At 39.3% G+C, this 13,834-nt stretch overlaps 1 protein-coding gene across 2 annotated transcripts; it reads right to left on the reverse strand.

Moving 5' to 3' along the window:
• Positions 1-1,051: 1,051 nt before the first annotated feature.
• LOC127753276 (wall-associated receptor kinase 5-like) lies at positions 1,052-4,578 on the reverse strand. 2 transcript variants are annotated; one of them, XM_052278753.1, is made up of 3 exons: positions 4,269-4,578; positions 3,644-3,743; positions 1,052-3,210 (listed from the first exon to the last, which is right to left on the reverse strand). In XM_052278753.1, the coding sequence occupies exon 3, from the start codon at positions 3,140-3,142 to the stop codon at positions 1,202-1,204; it is 1,941 nt and encodes a 646-aa protein (XP_052134713.1). In that variant the 5' UTR covers positions 3,143-3,210; positions 3,644-3,743; positions 4,269-4,578; the 3' UTR covers positions 1,052-1,201. The 2 variants fall into 2 exon arrangements, with proteins under 2 accessions (XP_052134713.1, XP_052134712.1); XM_052278752.1 differs by lacking the exon at positions 3,644-3,743.
• Between the last annotated feature and the right edge of the window lie 9,256 nt (positions 4,579-13,834).

Here is a 13,834-nt window from a genome sequence, read left to right on the forward strand (position 1 = left end):
CCTCCCCTGACCGACTGGCTTCACTCTGTCGGTGTGGAACCTCCTAAAAGCACCGTGGCCTTCCACTCAACCTGGGGAAGATGAAGGATGCGGGCTATAAGATATATCCCCTCCGTAGGATAAGAGGACCTCCGATACCTTACTCTCAGAGGGTCTCCAGACGGGTCCTGAACGAGGGCAACCAAAACCTCAAAGACATCGGTTTAATTAACGACAAGACCGATAATATTCAATGCTCTCACCTATCGGCCGCCCTGCTCCAGAACCTCGTGCAACTCCACATACCCCAAAAAACTTGAGATTTCTATCAAAGAGAGACACCTATCACGTACAGTTTTCCTGGGCTGTTGGTTAGCCCATCATTGTGATAGGCCGCCAGTTAAAGCACCCAATGTTTATAGCCTATCATCTAGGCTAGAGGCCAGCGGCCAGGGGACGATCATGTAAATTTCCATATATCATGTCACGCTATATAAGGAAGTTTTTTGCAACCAAGAAACTCTTGGCTAACGGCATTTTACACATTACCCGTTTCCTTCCCTTGGCAGGTAGTTCTAGCACTTAGCATTACTGCTGGATTTTGTTCCAACATTTCTTGTTGTTAAATTTTGCTCCCAAATACATACTATTATAATGCTCACAATTTCACTTTCTAAGTGCATAAAATTATTGTTCGACATTTTTAAACTGGAGATTGTTTCCCCCTTTTTTTTCCAAGTGTACCCTATATCTATGGTTATTTGCAAGTACATTGGACACTCCAACAAAAGTAAGACCAGTTCTCCTAGGAGAACTCATCAAAACTGTATCCATGGTCCACAGGTGCAGCACAATCTGCTCATTCACTAAGCTGCACGAACTGAATAACAATGGAGTACATGGTTTACATATATAGCTTCATGATCGCAAATTATTTATAAACATGTATTAAGGGAAACACCACTACCAACATTGAACATGAATTTTCTATATCCACTAGTAGAACCAAGTTCAGATAAACATCATGGGATCGACCGCATAAGAAGCAGATTGCATGCAAGTTCAGATAACATCATCCGAATGGCAGCATATATTGCAAGATGTTCTGGTAACAAATAATATATTACAATTCACACACAATGTTTGTACACGATCACTTAGAGTGAACCAAGTGGACTGTCAAGTTCAGTTCCTTGATCAGCTCTAGTGATATATATGGGATTTAATTAGTTACCACTACCAGTGAAGCTCCATCGGCTGTGCAATTATTCTTCCAACATCTCCGAATGATCCGAAGGTGTTGTGCCACTTGTTTCATTGTTGGTCTTTGATCTATTTCCAAACAAATACACTTGTGCAATAGCTTCCCTATCTCTTCGAGGAGAGCAACATCTTCGCTACGAGTTGTGATATCATCGTCGAAAAATGCCCTTCCACTGTTATCTGCCTTGTAAGCTGCAAGGAATTGCAAGACAAGGTGTTCGTGATCCGCGTAAAATGCAAAGTTCTTCCTACTAATGAGCGTCAAGACAAGAACACCAAACTGATACACATCGGTTTTCAGTTTTAGTGACACGCAGTACTTATCATGATCATGAATTGCGCTATCATCATTGTTGAGCCTCTGCGCCCATGAGAATCCCGTCAGCTTCGGCGTGAAACTGTCATCAACAAGTGTCTTGGATGGTGCAACATAGCCATGTCTGATCATACCAGCTGCTGAGGAATGGAGGTACTCTAATGCTTCTGCTGTCTCAACTGCGATCTTCACGCGTAAATGCAGTGGGAAATCTTCACGGCCATCTAGAATGTCAGAGAGGGTTCCTCTAGCAGCATACTCGTACACAAAAGCGGGACAATCAGCATTCAAGCAGTAACCCAAGAGTCTGATGATGTTCTTGTGGACAATTTGAGATAGGATCATCCCTCCGTTGATAAACGCCTCTTCGAAACCCTCGAGTACCTCGGAAAATATCCTCACCGCTACCACCGTATTGTCCTCGAGCGTTCCTTTGTAAACCTTACCCGAAGTACCTCCACTGAGTAGACACGAGTAATTCTGTGTGATTTCATTTAGCTCCTCCTGTGTGAAAATTCTCATGTTGCCGAGTCCCAATAGGATCTTAGAAGAATTGCTAAGATTTCTCTTGAAAATGCTCAAACTCTTCTTCAGTTGCATCCTAGAATTATAGCTCGGCCCCTGGTTGTCATTTTTTCGCCATGAGCGGTGTGATGCCAAAATGTGTTCTGAGTATCTTCCATGCAGGTCTTTTAATTCTTTTTTAAGTGTACGAAGGCGTTTTGCCACAACATTCATTTGAGGACGTTTATGAATGTCCAGTGTTAGGCATTCAATTGCTAATTTCCTCATTTCTTTTAGAATCTTCATATTGCTCCGGTTTGCTATCTCAGCATCAAATATTTCTCCACCTCCAATGAGGTTAATGTCACCTTTTCTTACCCTTTTTCGAGCTATTAGTTCCAAGAGAACCATTCCGAAACTATAAACATCACTCCTCGGAGTAAGACAACCCTCATGAAAGTATATAGGATCCATGTAAGATACGCTTCCTTTAATATGTACAGTATACTGAGTGACACCACCTGAAAGAAGCCTGGACACTCCAAAGTCTGACAATTTCGATGTCAAATTGCTATCTAGAAGTATGTTGGCAGGCTTAATATCACCATGATAAATAAGATTGCCATTTGATAAATGCATCGAATGCATGTAGCTTAATGCGTCCGCACATCCTATAGCAATACCCAGCCTTACATCCAAAGGGATGGAAATGTCACTGTTGTGGAGTATGTCATCAAGGTTTCCTTTGGATATATACTTAGTAACAATCATTAGAGTACTTTCTCCAATGCAATAGCCTATGAGCTCCACCACATTTCTGTGACTCATTTGACTATGGATGCTTACTTCTTCCATAAACTCTTTCCTTAAATCTTTGCTGATATATCTCTTCACCGCAACAAGATCATAGTCATCATCAAGAGTCCCTTTATACACTTCTCCAAAGCCGCCTTGTCCGATTGGAATGCTGAAGTTGCTAGTAATCCGTTTAATCTCATCTTCTGTGAAAACCTTAATATTCTGATTGATGTCTACTTTGAACTTCAACTTATCATAGCATTGTGTGATATTTCCAGTCATAATCTTATTTTCTGCAAGTTGTGTCGTATACCAACATTACAGATCCCTCAATGTTGACCACCCTGTCTCTGCCAAAATAATAAAAAAAAGATAACATGGTAAGCATAAGAATACCAATCTTATTTAAAATATGTTGAACACAGAAGCTGCAGGACCAAAATTAAGGAGTAGATTGTCAGTTGTAGGATCAATTCTTCTAAACTTGTTTTAATAGAAACAATATAGCAAATTTCACAGGTATATAGAGCAAATTTGTGATATAAAAGCACACATGTTTGTATTCCTGTGCACAAAACACATGAGAAAACCTCATATTTTTAGCACTCTGCATTTCAAGCATGCAAGCACACTTGCTAGAAATGGAGGGCTAATATTGTGTTGCAGAAGTGTGAGCTAATTGATGTAACCGATTCTATGTGAATGCAGCATCAGAGCTATACAAATTAAAGTCGTTAAGCATACACGTCATGAAGAAAAAAGAGATAAGGTTGATGAAAACACCTGTACCAGTTGAAGCAAAGCCTTTTGCGCGTGTAACTATTTTGCTTCCTTCTAATATTATATCAGTGCATAAGTCTTTTGCGTGTTTGCAAAAAATGACCTAATTAAGTAAATAAATTAATTACCATAGTAATACGATATAGACTCACAAATTAATTCTCCGAAGGTAATCAAAGAAAACATCAGATTAATCTAGTATTAACAAACTCGCAGAAAGAAGCTCGATCAATTGCTGCTCAGATAATCCAATATAACAAATCTTGCTAAATTCGGACCCATAAATTAAATCCCTTTAGTTAGTAGCCTAATGAAGATCAATTGCCCTTGATCCAGCACCAGGGCAAGGTGAAGCCTTAATTGCTCTTCAGCACAGCACCACGGCGTTTGCTCTGACTTAATTTGCTCTCGATCTCATGTCATGCGTGTGCTCATAGAGAATATAATGGAGAGATTGCTAATAAATCATCTTGGTTTGTAAGGTTGATTAATTTTGTGCAGAAGAACAAGTACATCACCTATGGTTAATTTTGAGGTCCATATACATAAATACTAGTATATGTGTTGAGCTAACCAACATCATACAAATTAAAAGAACATGAAGGGAATTAAGGGAGTAGTGACATACCTTGGGCGATATATCACAAATTTCAGTATGGTGATGGTCCTGATCAACGCCGGCGCCGGCGATGGCTGACACGACGGACTTATATTAGAGGTACTTCTCCGGCCGGCCGGCCGGCAGCGAGCTAGCAGCTAGCAGCTTCTTCTGATCCCTCCTCTCTCTCTCTAATAGCTATAGCTTTTCCTTTCTTCTGCAGCTAGCAAAGCAAAGGAAACGACCTTGAGAGATTCAACGATACAATATTTATCTACCTATGGAATACTTTCTTCGATAGATCGATGATCTGTAGACTGTAGTGTAGCAAAGGAACCTTCAGATTTAAGGATACAATAATACTTCAGATATAAGGAGTATTTAATTATCTATAGTTGGTACTCAAATTAATTAAAGAGCTGACCCTGACTTTGCGCGCATCGACCGTCTGGCGCGAGTGCGACTAGTACTGGAATGGAATCATCCACGTGGGGCGTAACCAGTCACTCTCTTTCAGAATGTAAACGAAAGCAGCATTATTGCATTATTAATTAAGTATTAGCTATTTTTTAAAAAAATGGATTAATTTGATTTTTTTAAGCAACTTTAAGAAATTTTTTGCAAAAAAAGCACCGTTTAGTAGTTTGAAAAGCATACGCGCGAAAAACGAGAGAGAGGGGTTGGGAACTTGAAGGAAAGAACACAGCCTTAGAGCAAATTTAATAGTATAGCCCACTATTAGCTCCAAATCATCTATAGTCAATGTAATAGCCAATTCATATAATAGTTGCTTACTATACTATTAATACATGGTCCCACCTATCATACACACATTACGTCTTAGAGTTTATGCTGCAGCTGCCTACAAATCTGTAACCCGCTGCTCTTCTCTCTCTTCCTTTATCTCTTTAAAACATGTTTATAGCTGGTCTATAGACTGCTATTGTACCTGCTCTTAGGGTGTGCTCTTGCCCGAAGTTTCCCAACTCATCTCCCTCGTTTTCCGTGCGCACGCTTTTCAAACTGCTAAACGGTGTGTTTTTTTAAAAAGTTTCTATACGAAAGTTACTTAAAAAATCATATTAATCTATTTTTGAAAAAAAATAGATAATACTTAATTAATCACGCGCTAATGGACCGTTCTGTTTTCCGTGCGCTAATGGCTGGTTGGGAACATCCCCCCGCGAACACAGCCTTAGGCCTGTTTGGATCCAGCGATTAAATTTTAGTCCTTGTCACATCGGATGTTTGACACTAATTAGAAGTATTAAACGTTGACTAATCCTCTCGCGAACACAGCCTTACGCCTGTTTGGATCCAGCGACTAAATTTTAGTCCCTGTCACATTGGATGTTTGACACTAATTAGAAGTATTAAACGTTGACTAATGACAAAACTCATTCTATAGCCCTGGACTAATTCGTGAGACGAATATATTGAGCCTAATTAATCCATGATTAGCCTATATGATGCTACAATAAACATGCGCTAATTATGGATTAATCATGCTTAAAAGATTTGTCTTACGAATTAGCTCTCATTTATCCAATTAGTTTTATTATTAGTCTATGTTTAATAGTTCTAATTAATGTCCAAACATTCGATGTGACGGGGACTAAAATTCAGTCCCTGGATCCAAACACCACCTTAGGCTGCGTTCTTATCCCAAGTTTCCCAACTTATCTCTCTCGTTTTCCACGCGCACGCTTTTCAAACTACTAAACGGTGCTTTTTGCAAAAAGTTTCGACACAAAAGTTGCTTAAAAAAATCATATTGATTCATTTTTCAAAAAATAATAGCTAATACTTAATTAATCACGCGCTAATAGGCTGTTCTATTTACTGTGTGCACTGTTTCGGTTGGGAACATGCTCCAGCGAACACAACCTTATCTACCTGTTAAATGGTACTCCTACTATCTCTTTTTTTTTATTAAAAGCACTTTTTATAGGAGTTTCTTTATAAAGCTAAAATAAATCTATTTTTAAATTTATAATACTCTCTCCATCTACTTTTGATAGTCATATTTCATCTTGCCACATAGACTAAGGATAAGTAATTCTACTTATCAGTTATTTAAACATGCTATTAGTCATTCCTCGTAAACAGGTGATTCATTAATATTTGCATTTCTCAACGCCTATGTAGCCAATCTTGTGTGGAAGAATGGAGAGTCACGCATTAAATCCGAGAAGGTCATTAAGATGATAGGTTGTTGGATTGAAATATGCCTATCAAAAATAAATTTTTCAGATATGGAAATATGCCTATCAAAAGTAGATGGAGGGAGTATTAGTTACTCCCTCCATTTCAAATTGATCTACATATAGTTATTTTGAGGTTGTTCCTAAATGATCTCCATATTTGTGTTCATTTATTAGATCTATTCGTTATTTGTGTATTGGAGTAAATGGACATTGATGCATGTATCCATATACACATGTATTTATAACCCACATGCAATATCTTGATTTGCTATTGGCTAGTAGTGGGGATGGTGCATGCATTGAGTTTGTTGCTAGAGTAAATATAATATGAGAGAGTTATTAGTTTTTCTTGGTCTTGATGTACCTATAAAATATGTTGATCAATTTGGAATGGAGAGAGTAATACTTAATTAATACTCTCTCATTCCAAAAATCTGAGACCTATATCATTCCTTGGTTTCTCCAAAAATCTAAGTCTTATTGGTAGTCACCATGTGCTAAATTAAATTGTTGATTGAAAAACAAGAAACCATTCTAATACTTATTGATTGCATGCTATTTTGTCACATAGTGAGTGAGTTAATTGCTTCTTGATTTTGATAAAAAAGAAATATGTCTCAGATTTTTGGAAGGATGGAGTAATATGCTACTCCCTCTGACCCAAAATAACTAAAGTTTTAACGCTGTTTATGCTCAATGTTTGACCGTTCGTCTTATTTGAAGAATAATTATGATTAATATTTTTATTGTTATTAGATGATGATACATGAATAGTACTTTATGTGTGACTAATATTTTTAATTTTTTTCATAAAATTTTTAAATAAGATGGACGGTCAAACGTTGGACTCGGATATCTATGGCTGTACTTATTTTGGGACGGATGTAGTAATATATATACGTTCTTTTGCGTGCTTCGAGAAACACTAGCCAATAATAAGCTGTACCGAATGAAGCCTTGTCTTACCGTGGACTCAGTCAACTCTGGATGAGGAAGTTTCTTGGATGGCGAGAGAAGAGAGCCGCCGCTGTGGAGTGTAGGACGGATTGGTAGGAGTAATAAATTTAATGAATTGAATGCGCTGCTAACGACAAATCATTGTGCATACACACTACAGGCACTGTTCAACTGTTCACCTGCACCACGGTGTAGACGGAGACGGTCAAGACCGCGTCTAGATATTAGAACATGAGTTCTCATACTCATTCAGGGGGTGATTAGATAAAGGCGGGTAAAGTTTTAGAATTATATAGGATATTGTATGGGGTTTTTGGTACTAATAAAATAACTATTTTTCCGTTAGTAAACAACGAGACAAATTTATTAAGTTTAATTAATCCGTCATTACCAAATATTTAATGTAACGCTACATTGTCAAATCATAGAGCAATTAGGTTTAAAAGATTCGTCTCACAAATTAGTCACAATCTGTGCAATTAGTTATTTTTTAGCCTATATTTAATACTTCATGTACGCCATTAACTCATCATGAGACGCCAGTCGCTGACGATGCTACCTCCGTGGCAATGGCGCCTCCGCCTCCGCCGCCCGCGGCTTTGCTAACTCCCTAACCCACCCCCTCCCCCCCTGGCGCCCAGCTCTCCTGCCGCCGCCGACGCCCTCCCCTTCTCTTGTGTCGCCGGCCGGCGCCGCCGGCAGCCGAACCTCTCGTGACCCGTGGGCCGTGGCTCCGCGCACACCCGCCGCTCCGCTGCCGTGCTTGCCCATCGATGCTCTGTCCGCCGCCGCTCCGCCGGTGAAGAGAAAAGTGAAGAGGAGAAGAAGAAAAGGGAAGAGGAGGAGAAAAGAGAAGAAAACATATGTGAAGCTGACATGTGGGCTCCACGTACTTTTTTTAATTTTTTTTTCTGACTAGGATACCACGTCAGCGAAACCACCCACGTATACTGTCATAGGACCTTAAATGTACGGTTTGTGTAAGTTTAGGGGTACACATTTCTGGTTTTGTGGTTAAGGTACTAAAATAATCTCGCTGTTAAGTTGAGGGACCTCCGGTGAACTTGTTAGTTAGGAAGGCATTTGTTACAATGGGTTGTGGGCTGGACCGCAACAATATTGTGACCCGTTGCGAGGAATTCACGCCGCTTTGCTGCCAGTTAGTGGCGGAGCCATAAATTTTCTTGAGTCTGGGCAAGCCTAACAAGAGATAAAAACTATGGGCATATTCACTTTGGTGCTATTTTCAAACTTACTAAATTTTGGTAAAGTTGCTAAAAAAATGGCTACATTTAGTTCGCTGCCAAATTTTGGTAACTATATAAGAAATCCTGCCACAATTTTGGTATAGTTGCCAAAATACCAAAATTTGGTAAGGTTTTTTTTGGCATCAAAATAAACAGGCCCTATATATAGAAAATTGTACCATTAATCATAGACTTAAAGTTGATTGTTGCCAAGTTACAATTTATCAATGAAATGTTGGTTGTTTATTTGTCAATGAGTTAGAGTACGGGGCTACTATACATCAGGAAAGCAAGATTAGGGATGTGGTACAACTCTTTGCTTGGGCTTTATATTTAGCGATATGATGATTTTGCCCTTGCTTTGCTTGTTTGTTGGCTAGTCATCTAATTAACCTTCCTTGGAACTAGGAAGCAAGGTAATTATGTAAGCAATTAATGAGTAAATGATGTTTATGCTGTGGAGCAATGTGTGTAGCGATGGCATGGAGCCCGGGCAGCTGCCTCCGCCACTGCTGCCAGTACACACTTTGGGTCAGTTTGGTACGTAAAGTTCCTCCTGCTTCTGATTTTCTGAAAGGAGCGTTTCTGCGACTGAAAGTGATTCACTATGTTAATCAGCAGAAGACAGTTCTTTTTACTAGCTCCGAAAATCACTTCACCGAATCAGCCTAGAGCCCAAGAATCACTCCTCTGTAAAAATATCGTTTGGAAGCAGCTCAGCGAGCTGTGCAAAACATGCCGAAATATTTGCCAATACACTACAAATTCTCAAAACGCATGCTAACTGAATAAGGAATGTAAAACTAGTTTCCCCTAACAATTCTCTTCAAACCAGGTTTTTTAAAAATAAAAAGTGACTATCATTTCAGAGCCTTAAAAGTCTTCTTTAAGCCCATAATTTGTCCTCATCAGCATGGGGTAGTTCGCTCCGCCTCCCAACCTCCTCAATGACACGTCGGACCGCGATTGCAGCCCCCAGCTGCTGCTCATCGCGTTCAGCACAGCGTGGCTGGCACATGAAAGGTGAGAGGGATTGACAGTGTGCAAGGTGCAGATCCAGGCGAGCAGTGTTTGTTTGTTTGATCTACTCTTCCCCTCTCTCTCTCCTTTTGCCTCTCTGTATTAGAGGTGGCTCCTTATCTTTCTCATCTCTTTTCTCCTCTAACTCACTATTTAAACTTATATGACGTATAGAAGATTGTGTTTGAATACTTATAGTACTTACTGTAAATATAAGCAGCGATCTTCGTTGGATCACAGGTGCGATAATAGACTATAAGTCGGCTACAAGCTTAGAGCAAGGATAATAGTATAGCTCACTTTCTACTATTAGTTCATCTTAAACCCAACATATATATTAGATTAGCTATAAAATTGGCTACAATTTTTCTTCTCATCTCTCTATCTCTCACTTATACATTTAATGTATTTATCTCGGAGATTGTGTTAAGTTAGCTCTTGCATGAGAACCAACACCTTTAAATTTTTGTTACCTCTCTCCTCCACATAAGTTTATAGTAGACTTATAGCTCACTATTATACTTGCTCTTATGTCGAGCAGATAAGATAGGATTGAGAAAAGAAGCGAGCTACAGATTTGTAGCCAGCTGCAGCACGAACTTCAAAACACCGTGTGTGTATGACATGTGGGACCAATTATTAATGATATAGTATATATTTATAGTTAACTTGTGAATTGGCTATTAGATTGACTATAGATGATTTGGAGCTAGTAGTTGCTATACTATTAGGGCAAGTTTTACAGTGGATGTGAATGCCACATTTAATTTAAGCCATGTCATCTTCTCACTATTTAAGAGAAAACAAGTACAACATATCACAGCTAATACCCAAACTTCAATATTAGTTTACTCTCACATCATCTTGCACTTTACTTGTAGATTGTGTGGAGGTTGCCTCTTACATAAGAGGTGGCTCATTCTCTCTCTCTCCTAACTTTTCTCCTCTACCTCATCACATAGTTCTATGTGCCAAATTTAGGGGCAGTATATAGGAGCTTGTAGTACTTGCCCTTAAATTTGCTCAACAATGTTTACTACTACATCCATCCCAAAATAAGTACAGCCGTGGATATCCATGTCTAACGTTTGACCATCCTTCTTATTTGAAAAATTTATGAAAAAAATAAAAAAAATGTCACACATAAAATACTATTAATATTTTATCATCTAATAACCACAAAAATACTAATCATAAAATGAACGGTCAAACTTTGAATATAAACAGTGTAAAATTGCACTTATTTTGGTAATGAGGGAGTATTAATGAATAGGAGCGGGCCATACGTCAGTGGGTATTAATTGTTGTAGCAGTTACAATAGTATAAAAAAAAAGTGGATAGTAAACTGTACCCCACAACCATTATTTATGAGAGCGACGAGAGAAACAATGTGTTTATTCCTTATGGCGGTAGTAAGCATATTACGTGGTATTTGTTACTTAATAATTCCATGATATATATGATTTGTTAATAGTAGTATTTTATTCTTACTATCCAAAGTGGATACACATCGTGGCTGCCCTAAGACTCGACGAACTCAAACAAACGCAAATGCGAAATGTGAGAAAGAGAGAATCGGTGCTGTTTAATGTCGCGAATTGTAACTGAATAACAGAAAGTGGTTGAGATTGCCGTGCGCCATCTGCGCCCTACAACTCTTTCCAACAGTGGCATCCCATTTATCAAGTCGCGGCCGGCTCCATTACTTGAACTACGCCTCTGGCCCAACGACGCACATGGCGCAAAGACCGGCTCACGGGAGACTCTCAAGTCTCAATTCTGACGGAACTGAAAAATGCAATGACTACGGCTAGACTTGCTACAGGAACAGACTGAAGAATAGCTGAAAGGGCATGTTTAGTTCGCGAAAAGAAAATTGTTGGGTGTCACATCGGACGTTTGATCTGATGTCAAAAGGGGTTTTCGGATACGAATAAAAAAACTAATTTCATAACTCACCTGAAAACCGCGAGATGAATCTTTTAAGCCTAATTAATCCGTCATTAGCACATGTGGGTTACTGTAGCACTTATGGCTAATCATGGACTAATTAGGCTCAAAACATTCGTCTCACGATTTTCCCCCTAACTGTGCAATTAGTTTTTTAATTTATCTATATTTAATACTCTATGTATGTGTCAAAAGATTCGATGTGATTTTTTTTGGAAAAAATTTATGGTAACTAAACAGGGCCTGCAAACAACCTCGTCCTCCTCCTACCCCGTCCCATCCTACCACAAGCAGTGTGAAAAACCTCCATAACACAAAACGAACCCACGTCCACCTCTTCCATCCTACCGCCCATCCCAAAATTAACTGACCAACAAAACCGGATAAAAAAATAAAACTAAACCTATAAAACCATTATTCTATATTTGTTCGGATCCTATTACAGCAAGTCTACATAAATCTTTATTGGTACCGGTTGGGAACCCCATAAAGATGTTGGATTTTACCTACGAAGGTGACACTGATGTGAAGGGAGATAGGTGCCGGTTTAGAACCGACACTTTTTAGGTTCCAGGAATAAAAAAACTAGCTCGATGCATCGGCTCAATCGAGTAGCTCCCCTTCACTCCTAATCAATCCAAGAACACAAGAACATTTCAGAACAATAAAAACACTAAGAATGGCCTGACGTCGGGGAGGGTGCCACAGCCGCCGTCGCCAAGGGATCAATAGCCCGTTGTCGCACGTCTCTACCGCTGCCTCCCCTCCTACCGGATCTGGCTGAGGGGAAGGTGCCGTCCCTGCTGCCGCCTCCCCTCCCACCACTTCCCACCGCTCTCGTTGCCTTCCCTCCTGCCAGATCTAGCGGAGGGGAGGGCGCCACCTGCCGTTGCCGCCTCCCCTCCCACCGCCGCACGCCGCTGTAGCCACCTACCCTCCCGCCAAATCTGGTGGAGGGGAGGGTGCCGCCGCCGGGCCGCCGACACCGGGTCGGGGGACCGAGAGAGAGGGACCGTGAGAGAGAGAGAGGAGAGGTTGCGGTGGAGGAGAAAGGAAGAGAGGATAAGGATAGGAGAGACATAAGAGGAGGAGAGGATAAGGATGGGAGGCAAACGGTTCGGCTCACCTCTTTTTATGATAATACATTATTGGTGTTGGTTTTTAATTAACCAACATCTACAATATATTAAAGGTTTCGGGTTTTTTAAAAAAATTGGCATCTATAGTATAGGCGCCGGTTTTCTATAGAATTGATACTAGTTGCTTAAATGTATTTTTTTTGTTTTTTCGGCCCGTGGATATGGGAAAGGGTCTATAGGTGCCGATTTTAGTACTTACGGCACGTAGAAATTCTTTTATTTTTCAGAACTTTTTATGTTTTAGTTATATTAATAGATCATTCCAAAAAAAATTTTCACGAACTTGAACCTTTTGGTCACGCCAGCCCAGTTGCTGGCGTGGCAGGGTTGTTTGGCCACGCTAGCCACAATGGTGTGGCAAGAGGCTGGCGTGGCAGGCCAGCTGCATGCAGTGTGACAGAGTTATGGCCTGGCGTTGCCAAAAGTTCAGATTTGAATTTTTTTAAATGGTTTATTAATAAAATTATAACATAAAAAGTTCTAAAAATAAAAAAAATTCCGGCACCTATATTGTCGATCTCTATATGCCTCTTTTTTTAAGTAGTAACGGCCATATAACTAGTACTCATTCGATTTAAAAGTGGTAGACTTATTTTATTTTTTGATTTTTTTTTTCAAACAAGATGGTTATATTTGTAGTCTTCTTGTATCTAAGACATAAATAAAAACATAAATTAAATGGTTTATCGGAATCTAAACAACTATCTTAAAATTTCTCATATACTGTAAATTTTAGCAACAAAATCTTAATCGTACGAAAGTGAATTGAATCGTTAATATAATAAAATTTAATTTATAATAATATAATTATTAGTTAAATATTTAAAAGAGTTTTATTTTAAAATATGCAGTGTCTTATTCAATAGGACGGAAATGACAGCATCGGGGAGGAAAGACGATTTGCCCTTTTCCTTATTTCCGGTGTTAGTTCTGCAGCTCTGCTCATCCTAATTTTCTTTTTTTTTTGCAAAATTTGGTACAGGAGACTAAAAAATGTGATATTTGCTTATGGACATTGTCTGAACGTGAATTTGTGCAAGGACACTTAAAAAAATATGGTAATTTGCCATAGGAC

The sequence above is a fragment of the Oryza glaberrima genome, chromosome 10, assembly GCF_000147395.1.
Source record: "Oryza glaberrima chromosome 10, OglaRS2, whole genome shotgun sequence".
Taxonomy (NCBI): Eukaryota; Viridiplantae; Streptophyta; class Magnoliopsida; order Poales; family Poaceae; genus Oryza; species Oryza glaberrima.

Excerpts from the sequence above, each read along its gene's own strand:
- LOC127753276 (XM_052278752.1), bottom strand. The coding sequence starts at position 3,142 with ATGACTGGAAATATCACACAATGCTATGATAAGTTGAAGTTCAAAGTA.